The 12,158-nt window shown below is 41.6% G+C and overlaps 1 protein-coding gene across 1 annotated transcript in view; it reads left to right on the forward strand.

Moving 5' to 3' along the window:
* Window positions 1-12,158, forward strand: part of Exoc2 (exocyst complex component 2) — a 153,571-nt gene that overhangs the window by 54,005 nt on the left and 87,408 nt on the right. The window contains exons 7-10 of the mRNA XM_050142277.1: window positions 687-767; window positions 8,174-8,319; window positions 8,437-8,518; window positions 9,249-9,351. Of these exons, the coding sequence (XP_049998234.1) occupies window positions 687-767; window positions 8,174-8,319; window positions 8,437-8,518; window positions 9,249-9,351 (412 nt within the window). The remainder of the gene's footprint in view (window positions 1-686; window positions 768-8,173; window positions 8,320-8,436; window positions 8,519-9,248; window positions 9,352-12,158) is intronic.

Raw genomic sequence — 12,158 nt, forward strand, 5'->3', positions numbered from 1 at the left:
GAGTCTTACTTCTTACCTGGTAACTGTTTGGAAGGTTCCCTTTTCACTAGGTAACAGCTCTAAACATGTTTTACTAAGTGGTTCATTCCCCAATATTTTTTATCAGAGTCAAGGAATGTAAACAGCCCACACACTATCTGTCCAGAGTTGGTGCATTGATATGTGTTGTGAAATGTTTCCTTGGAACTTCCAGGAAATTATTGTGAATATAAGACAAGTAATATATATTCCCCATGTTATAGTCTGGGCCCCAAATTAAATTTTTTGAACTTGGTAGAATCCAAATAACATTACTTCTATTTTACAAAGTAAAGCTGAGAAATAAGACTTTTTTCTGTGGCCACATTAAAAGGCCATGCTAAAGACCTGCAGTGCCTGAAGTCTCACTTTCTCTTTTTTTTTTTTTTTTCACTGTGTCTTAAGATTAGGCAAGTGTGTAAAAAAAAAAAAAAGATTAGGCGAGCGTGTTAGGTGCTGCTTGAATAATGTTAAGCTGTGAGTGACGTTAATGCTGTTATCTGTGTTTTTTTTTTCTATTCCAGAATATTGCCTATATATGTTCCTCTTGAATGGTGGAAATGATAGAATAATTTGTAAAAATTGCTTCAAAATATGATTTTGGTGAACTATCTTTCTGTCCATTGAAGTGGCCCATATTTTAACTAGGCTTATTTGTTTTTTCCTAGCTATCCACCAAAAACTCGAAGCGGATGGAACTGAAAAAGTAGAAGGATCCATGACACAGAAACTGGAGAATGTCCTCAACAGTGAGTTTGTTCCACTACCCAGACTAGCAGGGGCCTTTATAACAAGCTGTAGTGCAGGTCTGAGGGGTTCCCAGGGCAACGTCCCGAGCTGTGCTTTAGTCTCCCTTCTAAACAAGGACTTAAGGAGCCTGCAGGGCTGTGGGAAGAGTGAAGGGAACCCATTTGCATTTTACCGTACTCTGAAGGTGTGTTCCTCAGGAACTGTCATTTGCTGACCTGGAACGGGGAGGGGGGGGGGCACCGAGACAGCAGCCAGGGTTCCCACCGAGTGGACACCCGAGTCTCAGCTGTCGGATGTTCAGTGCTTTCGGATGTGCAGTGCCCAGTGCAGAGCCTCAGCCCCTGCCCAACAGCTGCCCAGCATTGTCTGCTTATTTATGTTCTGCATTTTCCCACCGGGATACACTCTGGAACATTCTGTAAAAGTTATAGAACCCACACACCCCACATTTGGTGTTTCCTCCACTTTCCCTTTTGTTCCTTTTCTGGCCTTCCAAACTACCCTAGTAATTTAGAAAAATCTCATCAGATGAATTAATTTTTATTGTATGTAATGTGTTTTAAATGTAAGTTATATTTCACACATGTAGTCAATATGCAGTCTGAAGCAATGATGTCCATAAGAGTCTCCTCGAATATATGATTTCCTTATAAAGAAGGAATGAAAAAAAATCAGGCAACCTCACATAGATGTTTAGAGATTTTTCCAACCAGGATTATGATAGGAAGTTAATTTTGTATTTATAGCTTGGTTTAGTTCCATGAGTAGAACATTCTGTCTTTATGTAACCATCTCTTCATAGCCCTAGTGATGTCAGTACGGAAGTATTTTGTGGAAAGAGTGCTAACTCTGGTGTAGGCTTTCCTTGGTGTTAGAATTGGAATACTTGGACATTTCATTCTAAGCCTGCATTTAACAGGATTTAAAACCTTTCCCTTTGTTTATCACTCCTGTGGTTATTGCTTGCCTTGGGGCTTGCTGTGCTTTTGCTTCTGAGACCAAGTTACAAACTTTGTTAAAATGAATATATTCAGAATTTTACCCAAACAAAGATTTCCCAAAGCCTTTTCAGTGTCAGTGCCGCTAGATCTGTTGAAGGTTTGGAAGGGTGCTTTCTCCCCACGGGTGTTATCTGCATCTCTGGAGTTGTCAACAAGCTATAGCATTTGTACAAAAGAATGAGATTACTTGGGTAATTTAAATGGTGATATAGCACCGCACTGACATAGTTCCTACTGACTACTAAAATCACTTTGCTGTGTTTCGGCTTGTATATCTGTTGCCATGGTTACTCATAATGCCTTTGTATACTGTGCTCTGCCTCTTTGGGTAGAAAAAAAATACTTGTCATTGTTAGGCTCTCTGCCGAAGCAAAATTCCCAATCAAGCCAAATCACAACAAGCCAAATTAAAAAATATCCAGGTTTAATGGGATTTCTCGGGTGGAATTGGGAAGCTGCAAAGGCAACCGCCAGGAGGAGAGGAAAGAGACCACGAGGAGACTTTCTGGGGGAGCAGTTTAAATAGACTGAGAAAGTGGTCAAGATTTTGGCGGACTGTCTTGACTGTCCTCCGGGGAGGTGTCAAGGTTTGGCGGGCATAGGGATGGGTTCTCCAAAGATGGAGGCCAGAGACGTAGACTTACAGTCATTGTCTCAAATCCTGAGCTTTAGTCCTTGGTTCTATAAGCATTTGATGAACACTCATTATTATAATCACAGGGCTATAAAAACAGAACCTGTGCTTTGTGTGTAACTGCTTAGAAAATATAGACATGTTAGCCGGTTATTGAATCATGCTGTGTTAGTATCTGTAGCAATACATGTCTTACTGATGATAATCCAGGGGTATATCTAGAACTTACACAAAGAGCACCTCGCTGAAATGTAAGGAATCTGTGGGTGGAGTGTCTCAGTGTAACACTTGCCCAGCACAAGTGAGGCTCTGGGTTCATCCTCAGCATAGTGCTCATTTTCCCTAGCCTCAAAGTGGAAAATAGGAAAATCATCACGTGTGCCTTAAAAGAGAAGTAGGATGCAGCCAGATAGATAAGCAGAGACTGGCAGGTGAGCAGTGAGATAGGTGGATACAGTGAGAAGAAGCCTTGTCTGTCTCCTGCCTGGTCTCCAGCAGCCTGGAAGGGAGGCAGTAGCTCTAGAAAGGTAATAGGTTCCAGGCCGGTAAGTCAGGAGTGATTGATGCCTGCTGAGCCCAATGAAGTTCTCCTTGAAGGTGGTGAGCCCCTAAAGGAGTTTAGTGAGGGAGCTATGAGATGGAGTGCTGAGGAGGGTAGGCTAGGTGGTACCCCCGTAGATTCAGTAGGAGACCAGATAAAGGTCAACAGTCAGTGAACTTAGCAGATGAAATAGACTATCCAGGACAGGTAAAGGTGTACTGGATCATTGGGTGTATATGTGCAAAATAATAAGAGGAAAATGGTTTGTGAGACATATAAATTTCTAGCCTTAAACGAAGGAAAGGGAGCTGGTTAGGTAAGAAGAGAGTAGAGAAAACGTTCTTTTCAGTTTTTGTGTAACCTGAGACTGGGATTCCTGAGAGTTGATCACTGACTGTCTTCCTGACCATCACTCACTACCTCCTTGTATTAAATCAGGCAAATGGGCTTTGAATAGTTTTGCATTTTGGTTTTTTATTTATTTTGTTTTGTTTTTCAAGATAGGGTTTCTCCATAGTTTTCCTTTGGTGCTTGTCCTGGAACTAGCTCTGTAGACCAAGCTGTCCTCAAACTCACAGAGATCCGCCTGCCTCTGTCTCCCAAGTGCTGGGATTAAAGGTGTGCGCCACAAACACCTGGCATGAATAGTTTTGGAGTAGAAAATGAATCAATACAGTCTTTCCTAGAACTGGACCCAGCATGATGCTATCAAACTGACCCGCCAGACAAGATATATACACCAGTGCGACAGTGGCAGGACAGTTCTGGAGAGAGCCAACATCTTTGGGATTTTTAGGCTTGTCCCTGGTGTGAAACCCATGGCTGAGAAGGTCTTAAATCCTAGTGGGAAACCTTTTCTTGTTTTGTTAAATAGTACTGTTGTCAAGCTGCCTTCTCAATAAGTGTGTGTGTGTGTGTGTGTGTGTGTGTGTGTGTGTGTGTGTGTTTATACATTTAGATTTGTGATGCTCCCAACATTGGTCAGCGAACCTTCTTTTTGTGGTGGGCTGTGGTTAATACAGGGGTTCATTACTGGTCCAGGTGCTGATAACAAGTGAAGAATGTGAGAACTCAACTCTTTTTTTTTTTTTTTTTGGTTTTTTCAAGACAGGGTTTCTCTGTGGTTTTTGGAGCCTGTCCTGGAACTAGCTCTGTAGACCAGGCTGGTCAAGAACTCAACTCTTAGTGGGTTGTCTGTATGGCTCCCCTCCACTTTGTGGAAAAGAATGGAAGAACCAGAAGGCGGGGGAGGGGGCTGGGAAATGTTGTTAGAAGCTCACAGTCTCTGTGGTCACCTGTACAGGACAGTGTCTTTAGGAGCTACAGTCGCTGTGGTCACCTGCACAGGACAGTGTTGTTAGGAGCTCACAGTCGCTGTGGTCACCTGCAAAGGACAGTGTTGTTAGGAGTGTACAGTCCCCTGGGTTTATCTGCACAGGATAGTGTTGTTAGGAACTCACAGTCCCCTGGGTTTATCTGCACAGGACAGTGTTGTTACCTGCACAGGACTTGCACAAGATGAAGGCCATCAAGACTCCAGCGAGGACTGGGGAGGGCTCATGTGGTTCCACCCTTAATTGAGGTGATGTTGACACAGCTGATGGCTGCTGTAGGAGAGAGTTGTTTTCTGTGCCAGTGTGGCCATTGAGGTTTTCATGCTTCAGTGGAGAGCCCCACATTTTGTGTATACGGATTGCACTAATTATACTCAGTGAGGTTAATAAAAAATGTACAAAGTTGATAGGTCTAGAAAATCTGAAGTTAGGAGGAACATGTGTTAGGAGGGGTTGGGTGAGTTATAGGGGGTAATGGTGGGGGTATATGATCACATTGAATACATATATGAAATTCTCAAAGAACAAATTTAAAATACTTGAAAAGTGTTGGATAGATGAGGTGACTTGCTTGCACTGTGAAGTGAGAAGAAGCCTTGTCTGTCTTGGAGTGGTGTAAGCATGTGCGGCCTTTATAGGAACATCCCCTGGGAAGCAAGCATACGAGCTGTCATTGTATGTCTAGTGAAAATGTTGTAAAGATTTCTCTTAAGTTCACAGACACATCCCGAGATACACAGCTGGCGTTAGCAGTGTAGAGATGGTACTTGAAGCAATGAGACAGAGTAATTTAATCCAAGTAGTATGTATAAAATGAAATGACCAGGCCCGCTTATAACAATAAGAATCAAGTCTGTGAGAGAGAAACTGAGTTCTACTAATTGATTGGCTGCTAAGTATTTATTAAGTTGCATTCAGAAAAGAAAAAAAGATGAACAGCCCAAATTTTAACCTTTCCTAAGCTCTTATTGAAACCAATTGGTTCATGAGAGTTACCAGCTTCAGCTGTCTGATTCCTGATGACATCTTCTGTGTGTGCGCACACGTGCGCATGTGAGTGTGCAAGCACGTGATGTGGATCTGTAGGGCCCCAGGCTGTGGTGTGCTGTCTGAGAAAGCAGTGTCCACTGTCTCAGGCATTCTGCTCTAGCACTCAGTTAGAGAGAGCAGCTAGCGAGTCATCCTGGCGCCTGTTGAAACAGAGGCACTCGAAGTAGGTTTGGTCTTTGGGGGGCCCTGCCTTCGCCAATGTCAGTGTGCAATTTTGAGGTATTTTAATTCTCGGGCTGCTTTCACATTTGCCTTCCTACTCTCACATAGCTTGCCTTTCCCTGGGAACAAACTGTGTGATGGTTGGGAACTCCTGTGTTGTTCTAGCCCCTGTATTCCCATGAGGCACAACACAGCACACACACACAGAGCAATCACTTCTGTGATCTCACATCTCAGGTTGTCAGTACAAAGAAAGGGACTAGTGTGGTCACTTTGAAATAGGAGACAGCATAATGTCGACTTTAAATAAACATGCCTGAAATTATAAACCACAGTCAGAATGACAGAACTAGATTTTCTGGTGGCCGTAAGAGACAGGTATGGCTGTAATGGATCAGTGTGTAGTGTGACAGCAACTGCTTCTCTTGCTGCGCTGGGGCACATTTTACTGTTCTGTGAGTCCAGCCCGCTTGGAGTGGCCGCTATGGTGGGCGTGATAGCTTTGCCATTATGTTTTCCCTGGGGCTCATGTGTAACTGTGAGGCAGTTACTCATTGTCCCATCAGCTGCATCAAACTGGGATGGCCATTCCCAGTTAAGGAGGAAGGGTGTTTGAGACCCAGTACCAGTCTGTTGGCGCCTGTGGGCAAAGGCATGGCCATCCAACCCAGATCCATTTGTTCCGTGGTCACTCACTGGACACGCAAACGGCTATCAGTTGACTTCAGATTGGGCGTTCTTGGTGTGAGGGAGGAGCAGGTATGTGTGGGTTAGCATACACGCAGGATTTCTGTCAGATGATTTTTTGGACACCCAGCTGATGTCTTTGTCTACATCACTAGTCCCTCTCTCCTGCACGGTGCTGGTGCTGTGGTCTGCTTACGTCCTAGGAAAGACACTTAGAGCACTTTGGGGCTGCTGCTGGTTGTATCTGTTGTGTAGATCCTGGTTTCATTACGCTCATATATTTTATCATTTACTGTCTCTCCCAGTTGTCAGAATTATAACAACCAAATTTTTATTGTAGATGCAGTAAAAATCACAACAGTATCATAATTTTTGCAAAAGTTGTCTATATAATTTTCAACATCGTATAAATTCAAATTCCCAGTTCACAAATTTTGGTGTAAGTTAGATTTTTTTCATAGTTTATAAATTCTTCCTACAAAATTATCTCTAGAAAATGTATATATGTTATTTAACAGTGTGTTTTCTACAGGTTCTTATTTTCATATTTTTCGGAGTTAAAATTATTAGCTGAAAATTTCTTGTTACTTTAAAATGATGAGAATAATTTAATTTTGAACTAAGACTATTAACTCTGAATTCTTTCGTTGCATAGAAAAAGGAATTTGCTGGTGTAAGACTCAAACTTCACATTTAAATAAGTAGCCTTTAAAAAAATTCTGTTCCATGAGCTTATCCAGTTACAAAGCTTACACTCACGAAGTTTGTATTTTTAAAATGATAAACATATCCTTTAAGTTAGTTTTTCTTGAAGAAAGTTTTAAAATTCTAATCAACTTTCAAATACTCGCTCAAGCCTCCATGTATTTCTCATCCCACAAGAGAGGTTTAGCATGCACGTTAAATAGCACGTGGGAAAAACAGCTCTCTTGACCAAACCAAGTTTTTATATCAGACCTTTAAAATTTCAACAGAATTTAAACATTATTTAGATAAAACAATCATGTTACAAAGACGACTTTTAACAGGATCAGGCCACCCACAGTGTGGCCATGGTGTGCAAGCCACCCAGTGAGACGAGGTGAGTTTTTCATCTTTGCTTAAAGTATAGTCACTAGACCAGATAATGTAGAAACTTTTTACAAGCAGCGCAGACAGCTGAAAGCAGTTTGTCCCCTCTCTCTCTCTCTCTCTCTCTCTCTCTCTCTCTCTCTCTCTCTCTCTCTCTCTTCCTCTCTGTCTCTTTCTCTCATTCACATGTTTCAAAATTTAAACTATTTTTTGTATCGCACTCTCTGCCTTAGCAAATCAGCATTCATTAAAGTGATACATATAATTTGTGCTTTTTAAAGGAAAGAATCTTAGGAAATGTCCTGTTTGTACCTAATTTTATTAGATTCAGCTGATTTAAGAAACAGTAATGATGCTATGTTAGGGTTTTGTCATTTAGGTTTATAGAATTCTCTGGGCCTGCAACATAGAAGGATAGATAATTCTGTCAAGAAGTAGGGTTAGTTGTCATGACTTTTCTTAAAAGCTTCTGAAGACACTTTCCCTTCTCTAATTTATTACCTGATAGATTGATATAGAATTAATAGAATTTAACTGGTGTGTGTGTGCCTCATTCTCCAAAATAATGAAATCACCTAAGCACCCACAATTGTTAAAATAATGAAATAGGCTAAGCACCCACAATTGTTAAAATAATGAAATAGCCTAAGCACCCACAATTGTTAAAATAATGAAATAGCCTAAGCACCCACAGTTGTTAAAAAATTTAGACGAGTAGATAAAATAAGTTTAGATTCACATTGGAGAAAATTACTTAGGCTTAGTAAATGTTGTTGCTTTTAATTAGATACCATTCTTAACATATGAAAGGACTTATGAACCAAATTTCATTTTAGTAAACTGTGAAATCTCTATATAGGTAGGTAGCGTTTGTGTTCAGATTCAGGTCACTGTCACCTATGTTCTTTTTCTCTGTTGAAAACAGGAGCAAGTAACACTGCTGACACATTATTTCAAGAAGTGTTAGGTCGAAAAGACAAAGCAGATTCCACTAGGAATGCCCTCAATGTGCTGCAGCGATTTAAATTTCTCTTCAACCTTCCTCTCAATATTAAACGGAACATTCAGAAGGTAGAGTATATACAGCCATAGATGCTGCCGGTGTTAAAGCTGCATTAAGGTATTTTAGATTAACCAGTGTGCTTACTGCTCTTTCCTGACAATCTCACGTTGTTTCTTCTTTTCAAGGGGGATTATGATGTGGTTATTAATGATTATGAAAAAGCCAAGTCACTCTTTGGGAAAACAGAGGTGCAAGTTTTCAAGAAATGTAAGATTTTTTTTTTTGTTACTTCTAGACCTTTCCTTTGCTTTCGTAAGAAGGATATGGGGTGTATATTCTACAAAGAGTGCTGCTTGCATCTTAGATCTCGTTTATGTGGTGCTGTCTTTAAAATGTAAAACAATTAGTTCAAAATAAGCACAAGTGTTCTTACTGCTCTGTATGGGAATGAGCACTTATGGTGGGGGCTGGTCTTTATTAACCACAGTGCTAGGGAATGCTTTCATACTAGAAGGAAGCGGTGACAGGCATTTCAGAGATGTGCAAACATGCATTTCAGTTCTCCCTCTTCAAGCTGAAACAGTGTATTTATGAGTTCTAATCTTACTCTAAAGCAAACTCAATACTTCTAAAAATTACTTTGAATACCAGGTTTACAAAAGAAAAGCTTAAATATCATATGGTTAAAAACTTATTAACTAGGAGAAATACCATAGATCTTATTAAATTTAAAAGAATGAAACCCATAAGGTCTCAAAAAGCAGAATTTATTTCTTTGCTGTGGTGAAACTTACATGCAGTGAAATGCACAGACCTTACGTGTTACAGGTCACCGAGTTCTGCGCATGCTTGTGCCTCCCATACACTGGGATGGTGTGTTTTGATCTCTCCACAAAGGTCCCTTGTGTGTCTTCTCAATCAAAAAGCAACCAGTATTCCACTTTCTGACATTTGATTTTAAGTTCAGTTCTGTAAATCTTGCATCTTTTAAAAATAGATTATGCTGAAGTAGAAGCAGGAATTGAAGATCTAAGAGAATTACTTCTAAAGAAATTGCTCGAGACTCCATCAACCTTGCATGACCAAAAGCGTTACATAAGGTAAAACTTCTGCAAGAATTATGACAGATTGTGTATATGTATGGGATACATTGTGAAACCTGCAGAGCTTATTGGGGGCATTCAGGAAATTAATGAAGTAGTGAAAGGGAAGACAATAAAAATTTGGAGGTATTTGGTATAGGACATGAACATTGCTTGAATATGAATAAATAGGGAGCAGTTGTGAGAAGGAAAGATGACCTGCCGGGTTGACCAGAGGAAAAACAATCTCATGGCGCAGTCACCTGTTTCTCCACCTGACTTCCCGGTGGTCTGGGTGCTGCACCCTGCAAATGCCATGCTCCGTAAGAAGGTGTTCCACTGTGGGAAGTTAGAGCTCGGGTGTGCCGTGGCTTGACGGTCGCAAAGGATATGGACTTATTTTCTGCTGAGCTATCCTAAGTGTGGTCTGTTCTCAGAATAAGCTGTTATTTCCCAAATTCAATGACTTTTTTAATTAGTGAAATTTACTAAAAATTCAGTAGCTTGAAAATGAAATAGGCTACGTATTTGTATACATTTGTCTGTGGCCATTGAAAATACTGTCTTTAGGCCTGGGAAGATGGCCTGGCCCCAACACTGGTGGAACACTAATGACCTGCACTTAAATGTCTTCTAGCGATGGGAGTGGTGGGGGCAGATGTAGAACAGGGTTTAGTAATGGAGCCGAGAGCAGTGAAATTGTCTGCTGCTGCGGCTGCTGTTGCTGCCGTTGCTGGGAAATGTAGGCTATGGTCACACTGGACTGGGTCCTGTGTTTTCTTTCTGGTCAAAGGGCCCAAGTGGGCAGAGGAACCTGGGCTTGTCCAGCACACACAACCAGGACACCTGCTTCTCGGGTGTCACAGGCCCCCCTTGCCTGTCTGAGGAAATGTATACACAAAGAACTTTCCTGGATGCAGAGAGAGTGGAAGTAAACGCGGCATGAATCAGCCAAGTACCTCAGAGTTTTGCTGTTTGTGCCTCAGAGGGTTAGCTCCCTTGTCACATGTGAACAAGCTAAATTTACACTGAACTCCTGAGTCCAAAATCGAGAAGGCACTGAGAAATCTGGTGATTAACTTTAAAAATTATATTTTTAGCATTGATGAATAGAAAAATAAAATCAGATCAGAGCCAGGTCAAGTGTGTTTGACTTTAATGTCTACGGTGATAGGGCCTGTGAGCACCAGGTAAAGCCAGACAGCCTGGGCACAGCCACGTGTGTCAGATTGTCGCTGCCGTACATACTGCTGTTTGTCTGACTCTCCCCAGGCGTAACTGAAGACACCCTCTCCTGGTAGCTCAGCCAGAAGCAGAGTGCCCCTCTCTTCTCTCTGCGGCAGTGTGGCCCTGCTCCTGGAGCTGCTCAGTCACCAAAGAAAAAGGCTGAAAATGCTTTTAGGTTTCCTTTGTTTTCCCCAGAATTGAGCCCATTCTCATTGAAAATGTGCTTCCTTAAATTCTAAAACACTTAATCTATGCTCGTCAGAATTAAAATTCTTTACCTCCCTCCCTTTCTAGAAAGCCTTTTCCAAAAATGTTCTCCAATATGTCATTAAAAAGAAAGGCAGTAACCTCTACCTTCTGAACAAAGATCTATGTAATGAAACTGCCAGTTTCAAGCTTCGTATTGAAAAGAAAAGAGATGTACTGGAGTCTAGAACAGAACATCACACTTTCTAACGGGAACATTCCCTAGGATTTTTGAGACAGGAACTTCACTTTTCTTCATAAACATTTCTAAGAGCCTTCAGTTTCATATTAACCTGACAGGGGATTATTAAAAATTCAGGACCATACTGTATATGTTAAAGAGATTTAGAATTTTAGAAGTTACAAAGCAGATTTACTGGTCTCCTGCTTAAGGGCCCCAGTGCTACAGTGACTGTGTTCTTAGCCAGTGTCTTCACAGTGGAAAGGCAGTGGCTTCTGTAAGGGAACACTGCTCTGCGTTGCTGTGGACAGAGAACTGGAGGGGTGAACGGAAGTGCTAGGTGCACTGCAGTGTCCAGATGCACAGCAGCCATACAGACAGGAAGAGTGTTGCAACTACTGTTCTCAGCGGGAAAGAACAGATCGTGTGTTCTTAGGAAAGTAGAGACACAGACTAGTATTTGCTGCATTTATATCCCAGTTAATAAAAGAGTCAAGCTCTGTGGGAGAGGAAAAATCGGATTGGATTTGGGGAGCTTGTTTGGATTGAATTCCTCATAGTAAGCTAAATGTAATTTGTTGGAATGTGGTTTTCTTCTGAGGATTGTGTTCTCACAAATGAGGAAGGCTCTTAGGTGCCTTTTTATATGGGTAAATCCTTCCTTTAAGTTGGCTTCCTCCCACTCAGCACATAGACACAACTGTTTGCAGCCCCTGGACAGTGGCAGGGAGGACAGACAACCATCGCAGTGCTTGGCAGGCCGAATTGCTGCGCCTTGGGGAGTCGGGCCTCTGAGCCATTAACTCCTGAGGGTCAGGGTTGGCGTGGGGCCTTCCTAAGTGCAACCAGGATTCTGCTCACCATCTTGTTTGTTGTGAACTTATTACAAAATGGGTTTGATTCTCCTCTGATTAGCTGCTAATTGAGATGTCTGAGTAATGAGTGCCCACTCCTGAAGAAATGCGGGCATGCCCCACGGTGATCAGGACTTGACTAAGGTCACAGCTTGTAACCATCAGTGAACATTTATCAGGGACCACAAACCTCAAGACAAAAGAAGCTGAGGGTTAGAAAGTATTTTAGGGTGGTAAGCCCGTTCAAGCATGCTTCTGGAGTTGACACGTGTATTATACAAGGGCTCAGAGCCAAGTAAGTAATGTTTGACAGAAAA

This window comes from Alexandromys fortis, unplaced genomic scaffold, assembly GCF_014885135.2.
Source record: "Alexandromys fortis isolate MF-2015 unplaced genomic scaffold, M_Fortis_MF-2015_v1.1 scaffold_5, whole genome shotgun sequence".
Taxonomy (NCBI): domain Eukaryota; kingdom Metazoa; phylum Chordata; class Mammalia; order Rodentia; family Cricetidae; genus Alexandromys; species Alexandromys fortis.